This window comes from Podarcis erhardii (genome assembly GCF_964252035.2).
Source record: "Podarcis erhardii genome assembly, chromosome: 1".
NCBI lineage: Eukaryota > Metazoa > Chordata > Lepidosauria > Squamata > Lacertidae > Podarcis > Podarcis erhardii.
The window spans coordinates 112,212,199-112,229,053 of NC_138497.1; the positions used below are offsets into that span (position 1 = coordinate 112,212,199).

General features: G+C 41.7%; 1 protein-coding gene and 1 long non-coding RNA gene across 2 annotated transcripts in view; both read right to left on the minus strand.

Moving 5' to 3' along the window:
• LOC309348962 overlaps nucleotides 1-2,851 on the minus strand; it is an 83,796-nt gene extending 80,945 nt beyond the window's left edge. The window contains exons 1-2 of the long non-coding RNA XR_014159596.1: nucleotides 2,565-2,851; nucleotides 1,379-1,428 (exon numbers count right to left, since the gene is read on the minus strand). This is a non-coding gene — a long non-coding RNA (uncharacterized lncRNA). The remainder of the gene's footprint in view (nucleotides 1-1,378; nucleotides 1,429-2,564) is intronic.
• Nucleotides 2,852-11,161: 8,310 nt separating this feature from the next.
• STK39 (serine/threonine kinase 39) overlaps nucleotides 11,162-16,855 on the minus strand; it is a 105,476-nt gene continuing 99,782 nt past the window's right edge. The window contains 1 exon segment of the mRNA XM_081872183.1: nucleotides 11,162-12,717. Within this exon segment, the coding sequence (XP_081728309.1) occupies nucleotides 12,643-12,717 (75 nt within the window). The 3' untranslated portion in view covers nucleotides 11,162-12,642.

The window sequence follows — 16,855 nt, forward strand, 5'->3', positions numbered from 1 at the left end:
TGGTACCTCAGGTTAAGAACAGTTTCAGGTTAAGAACAGACCTCCAGAACGAATTAAGTTCTTAACTTAAGGTACCACTGTATGCACATTTCCCCACCCTACCGAAAGATGGAACACCAGGCTAAAAAATCACATTTAAAGAAAAACAGCCTGGAAGAACAAGAATGTCTTTGCCTGGTGTTAAAAAGCTGATAATGTCAGCACCAGGCAGGTCTCCTTGGGGAGAACCTACCACAATTAGGGGCCACCACTGAAAAAGCCCAAGCTGTCATGGCCATCATCCATACCTGCCTTGGAGGGGGCCTTCAGGTTCTGTTTGGTTCCATTCTACTCTATTTTGTTCTGTTCTGTTCTGTTCTGTTCTGTTCTGTTCTGTGGATACATGTGTGCCTGAGGGTGGCACATTGGCAACCCCTGACATAAGACTATGGCTTCCACTCCCCTGGAAGAATGAGTTCTTCCAGGTTGATTTGGCAGTCAGTCAAGCCTGTTACGCGGGTGGCGCTGTGGGTTAAACCACAGAGCCTAGGACTTGCTGATCAGAAGGTTGGCGGTTCTAATCCCCACGACAGGGTGAGCTCCCGTTGCTCGGTCCCAGCTCCTGCCCACCTAGCAGTTCGAAAACACATCAAAGTGCAAGTAGATAAATAGGTACCGCTCCAGCAGGAAGGTAAATGGCGTTTCTGTGTGCTGCTCTGGTTCGCCAGAAACGGCTTAGTCATGCTGGCCACATGACCCGGAAGCTGTACGCCGGCTCCCTCGGCCAATAAAGCAAGATGAGCGCCGCAACCCCAGAGTCGGCCACGACTGGATCTAATGGTCAGGGGTCCCTTTACCTTTACCAAGCCTGTTACTAACCAGGCCATTTCCCCACACATCCAGTTTAGAAGCCCAGGACCCTCATTTAAAAAAATGTGTATGTAATTCCTCTTAGCAGTAGTCTGCAGAGGTAAAAATTATATATGGAAACAGCAGAGTTTTCTGCCTTTGTTATTATTACGGGACTGATACGTGGCTTTTAGCATCAAAGCAAAAGCATATCAACTGAAAGCCAGGAAAGTGGCTACAAAGCTTTCCTTTAGCAAAGCATCCCAAATTGCTGTGCCCAGCATGAGCTCTCTCTCAATTCCCCCCCCCCCCGTCACATGAGCATACAAACACAAGACACTTCAGTTTCTCCTCGAACCATTAATTTGTCCCAACTCCCACACAGTGCTTTTGCAAGTGGGAATGATGATTTATAGTTTGTTTCCTATTAATCTTTAAAATAACTTAAAATCCCTCCTATAAATCATGGCTTAGCCCACTTCATTACCTCTGGATTATCTTTTAATATTTCAGATGGAAACCAAGGCTGCAGGATGTTTCCCCTACTTACCTTAATTCCATTTAACTCTGAAGAGGACATTGTTTTCCCGCCAATGAAGGCTGAAAAACAAACCCAGGAATTCAGAAAGAAAGAACTCTCTTTGGGGGAGGAGGGAGGGGAACAGATATAACAGACTTGCATTCTGGAGCCATTTAACCATAGACACAGGAAATGAGCAAAATATCTAAAAGGGGGTAGGGAGCCATGAGTAGCTTGCATGAAACTGCCAAGTGGTGAGGGGCATTCAACTACTGACCAGGTGCAGAGGTGTGGTAGATTGCATGATAAAATATTATCTACATTGTTTAATACAAATCTCAGTAATACCGACTCTCTAACACACCCCAGTGAAAGCTCAATGGATTTAATAACTGTAGAACAAAAGGAGATAAAGGGGAAATGTTGGTTTGAACAGTAAGGCAGACAGGGAAACAGGTGGAGGGGAGGAATGAGCAGAAAATAGTCTAGGAGTATCTAATTGCCTCATAACTCCATATCTTCACATAAGCTGCCATAATGGCCTTCTGTGTACCCTACTGAGATAACAGAATGATGCCATTTCCAAAGGCATGTTTGTATAATGGGTGGCAAGAATTCACCCACACGTGGCCTTTTTTTTGTACAAAAAACCCCGCCTGTCAGCAGTTTAGAAGACTTCTTGCTTTGGGGCCTAAGCTTTTCTGAATGAACCTCTTCAACGTCTCATCTGCATGATGATCCAGCATTGCCCCGGCCTTCCATAATTGGGGAGTTCTCACTTAACTTGGTTTCACTGAGCAGGTCTGATTGCCTTGGCTATGCATATAAGCTTGACAAGTAGCAATCCAGCAATCATAAAAACAGCCATAAAACCTCGGTTTTTATGTACCCTGTAAGGTTGAGTTTATTCACAGTGGCAAAATGAATTACAGAGTGTCGCAGTGCTCAGCCATTAAATCTGGATATCTAATCAGTTGGGCCATCATGTAAATGAAAGACAAGTAAAAACAAAGGACATTTTCTAGCGGTGGAAAAAAGCAGGGTTGCAAGGGGGGGGCGGTTCCTGCTTAGGCGGGCAAATCCTGCAGTTCATTAGCAGACAACTAATGATGCATGAAAATAAAGCTACTTTCATGGACACAAATTCAAGAACAAGTAGCTCTTACATGTCTACAGAATGAAGAATGAAGATATAGTGCTGAATATCTGTCCTTACCCTGGTTTGCCTGGTTAAGTTCTCTAACTGGGTGGTATCATTCATGTGGCTATAATCCAGGGAGGAGAAAGCAGAGATCACAGAAAGCAAAGATGGCAAAAAGATTTTAAAAAGTGGCTATTATAAGCACACACAACAGGTGGGTAGGGTCTAATCTAAGGAGGGTCACAACTGCATCATTCACAACCACCAATCTGATTGAAAAATTAGAAAGGGTCCCCAAATCCATGTTTGGATTAAAGGTAGTTCACAGGATTGGCTCTGAGAAGGTGAAGACTGCACACCTAGAGAACAATGATGGGCAGGGGGGGCACTAGGGGGCGCATCGGAAGATGGCTGACAGTAACACCTCTCCGACCCACACAAGGTAATTTGGAGGCTATGATGGGAGTAATTAGCCTCCCTACCCCCCCAGGATGGTGGGGGGGACTGCCTTGCCTGCTGTGCCCTATACCACCCCCGAATTTGTGGGGATGGGGGCACTAGGCACAAAGCCCTCCTGTGGGATTCCGGTGCTCCTGGACGCCATCCCTGATCCGCGCCACTAGCTGCAGGAACTTCAAAAGAAACAATTTGGAGTTAGGGTTCCAGGTGGAGAAATCGAAGTTAGAAACAGAATTGTTAGAACCAAAGACCAAGGTATTATCTAGAATGTATAACTTGCTGCTAAAGTGGAATACACAAGACGAAATGGTTAAATCGGCTATGATAAAATGGGCACAGGACATTGGGCATAACATTATGTTTGAGGACTGGGAAAGGTTGTGGACCACTGGGCTGAACTTCACCGCATGTAATGCTCTGAAGGAAAATGTTATGAAAATGATATATAGATGGTACATGACCCCAGTTAAACTTGCCAAAATATACCATTCGTCTGATAATAAATGTTGGAAATGTAAAGAAAATGAAGGAACATTCTTTCACCTCTGGTGGACATGCCCTAAGGTGAAGGTCTTCTGGGAAATGATATATAATGAGCTGAAAAAGGTATTTAAGTATACCTTCACAAAGAAACCAGAGGCCTTTCTTCTGGGCATTGTCGGCCAGAAGGTGTTAAAGAAGGATCGAACATTTTTCATGTATGCAACAACGGCAGCAAGGATTCTCATCGCAAAAAACTGGAAAACTCAAGATCTACCCACACTGGAAGAGTGGCAGATGCAGCTGATGGACTATATGCAACTGGCCGAGATGACCGGCAGAATCCGTGATCTGGGAGAAGAGAAGTTGGAGGAAGACTGGGAGAAATTCAAGATGTATTTACAAAAACATTGTAATTTGGTTGAATGTTAAGAAGGATGCTAGATTATAAAAAACTGGTCACCACTAAACTAGATTTAAATTTGATGATAAGTGAGACTAAAGAAAATATAAAACTTTTTGGAAGAAGCGCTAGATTATATGTGTGAGTGGACATGAGATTGTAAACAAGTTGATAATTTGTTTGGAAAAACTTTTTTAACAATGTAAATGGGAGCGGGAGACGTGAGGGAGCCCAAAGAAGTGATGAAATTGTTGTGAAAGAAGTAAGATTGTTTATTATGTGTGCATTTATATTTAAAAACCTTAATAAATATTTTTTTAAAAAAAACAAAAGAAACAATTTGGATGAAGGAATGCACATATTTCAAGGAAGGAGTGGGAGTAAAAGACTGCTAACAGAAGAGATCTCTGATAAAACAAGACAAGATTAAATCATGAGAAGATACGCCAAGACACGGTATGGCAAATGACTGATGGGGGAGGGGGGAAAAACTTTCCTTTCTTTCCTTATGTGATTAAACAAGAATCCCCTCCCCTCACGAGTCAGAAATGTCGTTTTAAGGACTTAAGCTGTGGATTTAAGGCTGTGTGGAGATAAACTTTTGAACCAAAGCATGTTTTAAGAAGAGCGTGGAATGTATAAGAGCTTTGGAATGACGCAGTTAAAAATGCCGTCGCCATATTGGGAAGTTCTGTCGGAGGACTTAAGTCTGAGAGGAGAAATAGAGAAATAGAGCTGTTTTTATATTGTGGGTGAAACTCCTCAGTGGGACTTAAGAATGACAGTTCTGTAATTAATGATGGAAAGAGCGCTGTTATCTATGAAGGCGATGATATATGGAAACCATCTCAATTTAAAGATTGGAAGAACGGAAAAATTCACACAGGATTATTATTGGTGTTTATCGGCTTAAGGAGACTATCAGAAGAGATCATAAAGAAAAAAGAGAAAATATATAAACAAGATGTGATGTGGAAACAGCAAGACAAGACTGGATAGAATTATGAACCCTGTTTGGACTGATTTGGATTGATTTGGACATTAACACAGTAGCAAGAAGATGATCAGAATCCCCCTTCGGATCTTGAAATATGGGTCCCCCCAACAAAAATTTAAATTTCGGCTTTGTAATTCGGAATTTATGTGATGTGATTTAATTTGATTTGATTGGCTGGTTAATAAAAATTTATTTTTTAAAAAAATAGAGAACAATGATGGGCATCCATGTGGTGGGAGCCAACATTAACACAATTAAATGTTTCACAAGCAGAAAATAAAAAGCATGCATAACAGATAATGCAAGAAGTTGAGTCAGTTAGCAGGCATTAGGTATATGTGTAACCTAATCTGACGTCCATCAGTCGCTTCACCTTCACATTAAGTAGATGGAAGGCATTCTGGAAAATATATGCCACTTTTCACTTTCAGAATGGACCTCCAAAGCAGCTCACATTTAAAAAGAAACCAATTTAAATACAGTAAAACTAACAACAAAACACAAAGCAGCAAGGTTTCTATATAGACTTGTCATTATACAACTGTTCTTCAACTTGCCCAGAGGAAATAAAAATTAGACAGAAGTTAAGGACTTAAGGATATGAAGGATATTATGTGAGAGTCAGTAAATGTAGAGAATGGAAGAATAGAAAAACAGATTCCTTGCCAAAGCTCCCTGCTCTTTCAAGAGCATCCTTGAAATTCCAGCTGAAATTGGATATGTGATCTAAGAGTCCATGCATGGGCAGCTGCAGCTTCTTCAGAATCCCAGTGCCTTTTGACACAGATCTCCTCACAAGGGATTGGGCTCTACATATGAAGCTGCCTTTTCCTGAGTCAGACCAATGGTGTCTCTAGCTCAACATTATCTACTCCAACTGGCAGTCAATCCCCAGGGTTTTTAGGCAGGGGACATTCCCAGCCTAACCTGGAGATGCTGAGGACTGAAACTGGGACATTCTGCAGATGCTATTTGAGAACCGGTATAGCAGAGCTTTCCAATCTTTTCATGTTGGTGACACACTTTTTTAGACATGCATCATTTCTTAACACAGCAATTCAGTTTTACTAGCAAACTGGAGGTTAAACTAACCCCGTATAAGAATGTGAGGAGTGTTTGTGTGGCACACATACACACTGCAGCCGACACACTAACGTGTCGTGACACACAGTTTGGAAAGCTCAGCGGTATAGTGTAGCAGTTAGAGGACTCGATTTGGATTTAAGGAGTCCTGCATATGAATCCCTGCCCAGCTGCAAAACTCACAGGTTATCTAGGGCCAGTGCTATTTTTCTAGAAAAAGAAGTGATGGAACTCGCCGTGAAAGAAAAACAAGTGTTGGAACTCACCCATGAACGCCTTTCTTGCTTAGAATGGCAATGGCGCCCACCTGAGAGGTTCCAGAACTGAGCTCCGGAAAGTTCCATTTGAAAAAAAAAGCCCTTTCTAGGGCTATTCACAGTGTAATATCCTTCACATTGAGGGAATATGGGCTGCTTGCAGAGCTGTGGATGCCTCCAAAGAAAGGCAAAATAGACACAGAAGAAGTATTATATAGGGCAAAAATGAGGCCTTCTCGTAGTGTTTCCACTTGCCATCAGTTCCAGCCAGCACGGCCAATGATCAGGGATGATGAGACCACTAATCCAAAGATCCTCTGCAGTTAGGAGTTAAAATAAAAGGCTGGGAAGCAGGTCAGAGCTATTGCGCTTTTCATTTATTTCCCCCCAAATGGAGTTAGTTTCCTACATAAAATTTATTACACAGCCTGACACTTTGTGAGGATGTCAGGTCAGTCTGTGCAGCAGCAGATACCGGGCATGGAAAAGGCATAAACAGGCAGCCCCGTGCAGATTATTTGACCACATAATGCAATTTTGGCAAAGGTTTTCAAAATCTGAGGCACTGTGTGTGCCCTCAGGGGAATTGGGAGCCCTGACAAGAAAGACCACAACCAAGGAAAGGCTAATGCATTCACAGCAGTACAAGTGTTTGGCTGTTTCCTTTTGACCTTTTATCCCATTCTTGACTGATTAAATTCTTATGCTAAGCAGCAGGGCCAAATTTTAGGCTAATTGCACTACAGGCTCATTAGACCCAGCTGAACTAGAGAGGCAGGCTTGCGATGAACCAGCCAAGCCGCTGTCCACATTTTCAGTTTTGATTGTCACTCAGAGTGATCTCACCGATATTCCCCTTCACAGTGTGAGATATGTAAATTTGGCCTTTGAAAGGCCTTCTTGCCTTCGAATGCCAGCTTACTAATGTTGCTCTTTTCCTCCTGTGTATTGCCGTTCTCGTACAGCTGCCTGTCATGCTCTCAACTTCATGCCTCTGAGGCAAGTCGCTGTATACTTTACTATCACCAGCTATGTGAGTTTCGGTTTCTGCTGCATGAATTACCACAGACCCACTTGAATCGCTGAATTCCACACACAAAAAACACTGTGCTCAGTGGGACAAACCCCCAGCAACTGGAAAAGAGCAGAGAAAAACAACGGCTCGAGTTTAATGGAGATCATCTCTGGTGACAATCGTGTGGTCCAGAATCAGAGCTTCACAGAATGTACAAACAGCAAAACAGACACACGTGCAATTTGCCAAATGGAAGGCTCTGCAGGAAGGGGGACCAACCTCTGAATTCTCAGCGGTTGCGCTCTAAGTCAATGGTTGGAAGCACATTTTTCCTCAGAAACTTACGTCCTAACTACACCTAACATATCACTACCAGGAGTGCAAATAACATATCATGTAGAACATCAGGATAAATTTAAGAGAGGACGGGTTTGTGCAGCCTTCAATACTGCTTTATACATGCAGGAACTGCAATGTGATGTTGTACTATATCCTCCTCACCCTGAAACAGGATCAGTCCCACTCAGGGTTCCAGTCACACCTTCCTCCAGGATACTTGAAGCTATTAGCAGTTCAAGCAAACCAATTTTCATTCTCCCCACTGTGGCTCCTGGTGAGGACTATCTGCCGATAACTCTGAGACTGGACGACAACAACAACAACAACAACAACAACAACAACAACTTCTATACAGTCCTTCCTCCAAGGATCACAAAGTAGTTAACAATATAAAAACACAAAAATATATAGCATAGTAAGAAACAAAAGCAATAACCCCACAAACAGAGTTTAAAAGGCCATATATTGTTCAATTCGTCATATGTGGTTTCCCATGATCACTTGCAAAGAGTTAGGTCCATGACAGCTGCTTTCCCACAAAACCCTTCTTCAGCCTCTGGGTTTTTGCTATAGCATCAAGTCAATAACATAGGAAAGCATGGCTTACACAAGCACTTGCTACCTGTTGACAAGTCAAAGAAAAACACACCCTGTGTGCTTCAGTGTACACTTGTGATGTTCAGTAAACTCCAATGGACTTCAAATGTTGCTCCTGGCTGATGAAGGCTGATATGTGAAAATTAGGTGAGCTGTCTTAACCGAGCAGAAACATTGTCTGTGAACACAAAATCACCACTGCATCTGACTCAAAATCAACAAGATGCAACATTGTGAAATGTTTCCGTTTCTTACAATTGTGGGGCCGGGTGGGGTGGGGGGTATTCTTCCCCTGACAAGTGAAACTGAGCAAACTTTCTGCTGTAGCTCAGTTTAAATTCAGTAAAGACACTGAGCATTAGATAAAATGGCTTCAGGTGTTGCATTCTGGGAAGTGAACCATCTTGCCACCTCAAGGTTTCACATTCCCACCCCCTGCAGTTTAAGCAATCTTCACTTCCAACCTCAGCGTTAGTTTCCCTTAGTTATATAAATCTTGTAAATTAATGTTAACACAACTTTACTGGTTATTTTTCCTCTTTTTTAGTATTCAAGTGAACAGCTTTTAACAATACCAATGCTTCATTCTATGTATTCAGAAAACCTTTGAAAGCTTTTGCGCCTCTACATTGATCATTAATGCATGAATGAGCATTAGCTGCTGCAGTTTACTTTTCCAAGATGGTGTTGACTTTTCACTTCATATTACAGGCGCTCGCTCTCTGGGTATTAGCGTGGCCTCTACTTCTGTCAATAGTAACTATGTAAGGAGTTCAGGTGACTACCACTGTTATTTCTGCAGGAATGCTGCATAGAAAGAGGCTCGGGGAGAAAAAAATATATTAGTGATGCACTGTGAACTCTTCCACAGGTTAACAAAGTCTTCTTATAGCACAGTGCTGCAAAGCATTGTGGGATAATTGTTTCAGGGACTGCCAACATGGCACCCACAAGCACCACCAGGGTATCTACCAAAACCTCACAGGATGCTTGCATAAGGTAAATATCTCACCTGAAATCCATACTACACAAGAGATTGCTCTTCCCACTTGGTTCCCATCTATACTACACAAGAGATTGCTCTTCCCACTTGGTTCCCATCTATACTGGCTTGGCCTCTCCCGTTTTGAATGTGCCCCCTTACACATGCCCACGTTTCAATGGATGCCAAGACTGGACACCCTCGTTTACTTCCTTTCTGAAATAAGAGGTGCAAATAGCTGTTCTCTCTGAGTGGTTGCTCAATTTGTTTCTCCTACCCCCAATGAACCCAGGTGTGCGGGTGGCGCTGTGGGTAAAACCTCAGTGCCTAGGACTTGCTGATCGTATGGTCGGCGGTTCGAATCCCCGCAGCGGGGTGAGCTCCTGTCTTTCGGTCCCAGCTCCTGCCCACCTAACAGTTCGAAAGCCCCCCTAAGTGCAAGTAGATAAATAGGTACCGCTTTATAGCGGGAAGGTAAACAGCATTTCCGTGTGCTGCGCTGGTGCTGGCTCGCCAGCTGCAGCTTCGTCACGCTGGCCACGTGACCCGGAAGTGTTTTTGGACAGCACCAGCTCCCAGCCTCTTAAGTGAGATGAGCGCACAACCCTAGAGTTGGATACGACTGGCCCGTAAGGGCAGGGGTACCTTTACCTTTACCTTACCCCCAATGAAAGAAATGGCTGGGGGGGGGGGCGCGTGTCAACTCTTTTATGGTCCTGTCTCTTTTTCTGCTTTTTTCACATGGCAGCCATTTTGTGTTACACCATGGCCCCAGAAGAAAGTTGGGCATTTAGTGTTGCCAGTCCCATGCTTTGGAGAACTCTTCTAGCAGAAATTCAGCAGGAATCTTTACTTCTGACTGTCAGGAAACCCTTGGAAGACTTCATTATGCCAACATACCTAGACAACTGTTTAAAAAATGTCTTGGGCAGCCAGTCATTTTAACAATTGTGCTGTATTCCTTTTAAAGGTTTTTTTATGCTGCTGTACACTGCTCTGTTTTCTTAGAGGATGGTATATAAATACATGAATTAAATAAATAAATAGAGTTGCAGTGAAGAGGCTTCTTATGCAATGTTTATGGTGCTTTGTCACTGCTTACATAGCTAAACTATTCTGATTTTTACTTTAAAAGGGGGGGAAGAGACTGAACAGCAGAAAGCTGTCAACTGGTTCTTTAAAAAGCCATAGGTGTTTGATTTCCTATGCGTGCTCTTACTTCAGCTGAGCTTATTGTGTTCTTCCTTGATCATTTGTCTGTGCCAGGTAACAGCTTTTCCTCTTATTTCAAGGTAGTCGGCAGTAACCCTGTTTTCATTCATAGCAATGTTTAAATAGCTTTAGCATTTTGTCTCTGCACCATTACTCTCTAATACTGCCTGTTACCTACTCTATAGTGGTGGTATACAGGCTCTGGTATAAATTCTGCACATGGTCTCTATTCACCCATAGAGGAACACCCCCATTTTTCTGGTCTTCCTTGCCCACAGGAATGGATTTTTAGAATTCCTTGCCTCCTCCCCATAAAAAAGCTTTTGAAAAAGAAAACCAAATACTTATTAACACAACAGCTTTAAACAATTGTTCTGTGATGACAAGTGGTTTTTGAAAAACTCAAAAAACTCAAAAAAGAAAAGAAAAAATGGAAGTAAAGAGGCTTCTCACCAGTTAAACATGTGCAGGGGTTGACTGCTAATTACTAAAAAACTAGAAATGACACGAACTCAAGGAAAGCGGGAAATGGAAAGAAAATGGAGTTAACTTCCAGAGTTAAGTCTGCTGCAGCAAAAACAATGAAGGTGGCGCCATAAAGATGAAGAAAAGCAGACTGCTTCTGGTTGGTAAGAAGTGTTAGGATGCTAGACTGACTCATCCTTGAACTGAGCATGTGCAACACATGGGGAGCATTTTGAAGTGCTCCATATATACACTGAACCAACAGCAATTGGAGACAGTAACCAGTCACCTGGGGTGGGTGAATTTTTTATTCCTTTCCCACGGTTACTTGGAATTCTGACTTAATACAACGTAGCTTCACCCTTAAAGGAAACTCAACAACATATTTGTGCAATACACTTTTATTTTCCTTTTACCTCTGCAGTCAGTCTTTGAGTAATCATTGTGTAAACAATAGAATGGAATGGAATTACAATGAGTTGTATGCAAATAGTTCTAGAACACCTCAAACATTTATGACAAGGCATTATAAATAACTCTTAAATAACACATATGCCATTCCCCCCCAGTATGTTAAGAGAGCTGCCATTTATCTAAGTTTAGCAAGGAAGTTGTTTAACATGATAACATCCAAGAAACCCACTTCTCTGAAAATACGCTTCAGATTAGAGAATCATTCTAACATTTACTAGCTCCAAAATATCTATGCCACAGGTTAAGCGTATGACTACTTCGGTCTGAAGTATTTAAAAAGGTTTTGTAACAGAATTTTGTATCTTTTACCTTTTAAGTCATTGCACAAAGCCCTTTCTTATTATTTGCACTCCACCTGGGTGTTCTGCAGAATTTCAAGTAAAGCTCAGATTCTCTTCAAGTTTTATCATTATAAAACAATTCCTATCCCTTAAAGATAAGCCAAATCAGAGATGGGCAAAGTAAAGGCATTTTTTTAGCTTAATGGCAACTGTTTATAAGGTCTCAGCTTGTAGACTCCCCCAACAAAGCAGAACGTAGGCCATATTTGTCTCAAGTCTCTGCTACAATAAATCTTCCTCATTACTCAGCAATCTAGACATGGCAGGCCTAGAGATGAGATGAGCTCAGATTCACCCAGCTTCAGGCACAGTCTTAGAACATTTAATATCTGCAAGGCACCTCCCACACTCTTGACAATCCACTTGCGGATTTTAAAAGGACACACAAACCAAACAAAACCAAAACTAAATGCCTACAACAGTTCAAAAAAGGGGGAAACCAGAGATAGTGACAAATACTTCAAAGATAAACCTGAAACTCTCTTTAAAACAAACATGTTTAATTGCAATAAGCACATAAATCAAGAAATGGAGAGGGAGAAATCAATTTCTTACAACTAGGATGTATAATGCATAAATATAGGGGAAAATAAAATTCACAGTTGGGTTTTAAAACTAGAATTCAAGTTTGGCTAATAAACTCTAGCATTTACCATTATGTTCATTTCTACATACAACAAGAGAGAGTTGGTATCATCCACTAAAATAGTTATTACTGCATTATTATTTTAATTAAAGAATAGCTCTGATAGAAAATTCCTTTTGTAACCAATGGATACATAGCCACCTGAGCACATTTCCAATCTGTCTGTTTTTGTTGTTTTTTTTTACTTCAGGGAAATCCAAACTGATTGCTAGAGACACATTTAGTAGCTTTTGGAATGTTAGCAGAAGCAGTGTAGCTGTGGACTTTTGCTTGGGTTCCAACTTGGTGAATTGCTAGAGAATGAAGCAGAAATTCAGTGTGTGGTGCTTGAAAATTTTCCTTTGCAATGTAAAGCTGGCCTCTTCGCAATCTCACCGTTTCGCCGGGGGTCAAGTGATTGGCATCAGCTGACACTTAACTGAGCAAACCCAATCAGTTTTACTTCATCAGGGATCTCGGTACCATCACAGCCAGAAGCCTGGAGGGAAAAAAGCAGGAGGGAAACCCCACAAAAATGTCAATATGTGTAAGGAGAACTATGGTTTGTTTGTTTTGCAAGCATTTTTAAAGCCCTTTATTATGTTACATCTAACAGATACACAGCATATCATATAGGCATCAAGCCATAATGTTTTGAGGCATATCTATCTATATGCTCTTTAATTTAATGCACATTATACTTTAAAAAAAATTGTGCAATTTCCAATTTATGCACATTTTACCATTGTACAAAAATTTTGCGCAGACTTCCCAACCTTACATTCCATGGCATTCTTAACAAACCTAGCTCTTGCTGCATATCAGTTTGTTACTCCACCCTAGTTTTCTCCCCCTATTCCTTCGTTGTGTTTAACTGTTGTTTATAGAATTACCCTTACTTGTAGACTGATTTTAGTATCAAATTTTTAAAAAATATTCCCCAAAGCTGTACCATTCACCCTTTTTGTTTTTCCATCTTGATTTCTTATTTTGGCTGTGAGATTTGCAAGTTCTGCAAATTATTTTAGTTTATACAGTCATTGTTCTTTAGTTGGATATTTTCCCCTTTCCAACTTCTGGCATATACTAGTCTGGCTGCTGCCGCCACGTAGAGAAATAACTTATGAGCCTTTGTGGGGATCTCACCTCCAATGATCGTTAGTTGGAAATCTTCCGCTTTTTGTTTCTGTTTTGGAAATGTGATCTGGAGAAATTTTTTGAGCTCGTCATAAACCATCCCCCAGAATTTTTGGGCAAGTTTACACTGCCATCACATATGGATAAAGGATCCCTCAACCTCTGAGCATTTCCAGCATATATTAGTCCCTCGTCTGTACATCTTAACAAGTTACTGGGGGGGTGAGAACTATGTTTTTTTACACCTTCTAATACAGACAAGGAGCAAAATACAGTGGTGCCCTGCAAGACGAATGCCTCGCAAGATGGAAAACTCGCTAGACGAAAGAGTTTTCCGTTTTGGAGGTGCTTCGCAAAACGAATTTCCTATGGGCTTGCTTCGCAAGACGAAAATGTCTTGCGAGTTCCTGCGGGTTTTTTCCCCTTCCCCCCCCCTTTTTCTAAGCCGCTAAGCCGCTTATCTGCTTATCCGCTAAGCCGCTAAAAGCCGCTAAAAGCCGCTAATAGCACTAATCCGCTAATCCGTCAATGGGCTTGCTTCGCAAGACGAAAAAACCGCTAGACGAAGAGACTCACGGAACGGATTCTTTCTGTCTTGCGAGGCACCACTGTATCTCTCTTGCCTTAAGTTCAACCAAGCGGCCTTTGGCCTCTATCGTAGCAAGGATTTATTCGTGGTATATCCAGTGCTATTTTTGTAGAAAAAGAAGTGCCGGAACTCACCACGAATGCCTCCCTTGTTCTCTTAGAATGGCAATGGTGCCCACCTGAGAGGCACCGGAACTGAGTTCCAGCAGAAAAAAAGCCCAGGGTATATCCTACTCCTATTCCTACTTTCTAACACCAATAAGTGTTAAGAAAACCCTTGCATGCTAATATTCACTGCCAAAGAGGTATCTACAAGAGTGGGGGATGTAGCTTGAATCATGAAACCTGAATGGGTAGCAGGCGGCAGCTACCTGTTAAAAGGGGGTTGGACCTGTGTGTTTATGAGAAAAGGTTTTAGTAGTTAAACCAGGAATAGCCAACATACAGCCCATAGAGCATGTGAAAGGCACCAGCTCCCAACAGCTTCAGCTAATGTGATTGAAGCTGCCTCGGTTCAGTATACCTGAAAACGGCCATGGTCCAGTATACCTGAAGGAGCGTCTCCACCTCCATCGTTCTGCCCAGACACTGAGGTCCAGCACTGAGGGCCTTCTGGAGGTTCCCTCGCTGTGAGAAGCCAAGTTACAGGGAACCAGGCAGAGGGCCTTCTCAGTAGTGGCGCCCGCCCTGTGGAACGCCCTCCCACCAGATGTCAAAGAGAAAAATAACTACCAAACTTTTTGAAGACATCTGAAGGTAGCCCTGTATTGGGAAGCTTTTAATGTTTAATAGGTTATTGTATTTTGGTGTTTTGTTGGAAGCCACCCAGAGTGGCTGGGGGGACCCAGCCAGATGGGTGGGGTATAAATAAATTATTATTATCATCATCATCATCATCATCATGATCATCATTATCAGGGACAATAGGCATTGTAGACTAACGACAGCTTGAGGGTACTATGTTGGCTACTCCTGCTACAAACCATTTTCTTTATGTTTCAAAATGCAAGACCTTTCAATATGCAGCGTTGGACTTCCTCCCTGTTCCAAGCCTGCCCTAGCCAATTTCCTGGAAAATGCAAGAGGGCTAATGTAGCTGACCTTCATTAACTCAAGTTCGCGTTTGTTTTATCAAGATGCAATAGATCTTTGAATCAATATTACTAATTAAAACAACAGCTTGGAGACACACACTCCCCTCTCCCTATTGAGGGCAAGCTGAAAAAAAAGCCACAGTTGTCCGACATTTTAAATCAGCAGAGACTGATAACGTTTGTCAAGAACATAAATTTAGCACTTCTGCAATTAACTACCCTGTGTCAATGATCCCAAGTGTTAACATGTCCTAATCGTTCTGTGAATATATCCATTTTAAGCCATTCTTGAATAGGCTTCATCTACTGCAGGCAGAAAAGAATTTTGTTGTTGTCTTTAAAAAAAGCAAAACTTTTTTTGTTATTATCTCAATGAAATATCATTAAAAAGATAAAAGAAGCAAGAGTATATATTATATAAATTTAAGAAGTTTTTAAAAAGCATCTTACAACTAAAAAAAAGAATCCGGGAACAATTGAGGTTTTATACCAGCTATTTCAATAAGCGTGCCTAAAGAAACAAAATGTCTCTTATTGGATGCCTGAAAGAGAGGGAGAATTGCAAGGCAGGTTCTGAGAGCCATGCAGTTCACATTAAACTCCCAACCATCAGGGCTTCAAAGGGACATGTCACCTGACATCACTATGACATCAGGTGATTATTAGGAGTGGCTCCGCCCAACTGTCAACTTTGACTTTCCAGGAGTAGGAAGAGATAAAAGATCTGGCCCTCCAACCAGAAAAAGTTTCCCATCCTTTGTTTACGTCAGCCTTTTTCAACCTTGGGTTCCCAGATGTCGTTGGACTACAAATCCCATCATCCCCGACCACTGGGTCCTGCTAGCTAGGGATGATGGGAGTTGTAGGCCAACACCATCTGGAGACCTAAAGTTGAGAGAGACTGATCTAGATAGACAATCAACTACATTCAGGTACAACTGGAGTCGACCAGCCCTCACATACACTTTCAATTATCTTACAAACTCACTCCTGTTATCTAATACCTCTGCATCTGTGGAGGGCCTCTTGAGAAGATGCCTTACAGCCGTCTCAATCAGGCCAGGCCTTCCCCACAGAAGCATTAATTGCTCCCTTGACCCACTTGCCCAGAGCCTTCCAACTAGCTTTCGTTAGCGAAATGTGTGTGATTACTTTATTTATTTATTTATTTATTTAATCAATCCTTATTTGGGAACAGACCATATAGTAGAAGCATAGTAATTTCCTTGCTGCTTAGTGGCTCACCGTTTTTAAAATAATAAATAACTGACGAGTTTCCTCCCAAGCACTGTTTCCTAAATGAGGCCATACATTTCCCCACAAAGCCTTATAGAAAGGAAGCATCTGGAAGTAAGTTGTGTTTCTTTTGCATCTAAAATTGCAACCCACCATAGTTTCTGCAGCACTTATCTTCATAGCCCAATGTAGACAATACCTTTTTTAAATGCAAAAGCACTGCATTTATGCGAATAAATGAAGTACATTATTGATTCCAAGAGCTGAAAGGAGGTTTTTTTTGTGCAGAATGTAATACAGAAGCACATCCAATAATAAACACTTTTTACTGAAATCTACTCATTGCAAGCTTTAACTGTGGCTGCTACTCCACCACAATCCCCCTTTCAACATCTAAGAATTGCACTAAAATCTGAACTGTATGTAATCGCTAAGACAACTGTTGCTACATCATGGCTTCATGTTTATCTTGAGTAACCTGAATGCCACCCATATTACGTTATAGCCCCGACAAACCAATTACATCTATGGTTCAATGGCTCCCAAACACAGCCTTGGCATAAATGACCGTTATTGTGATTT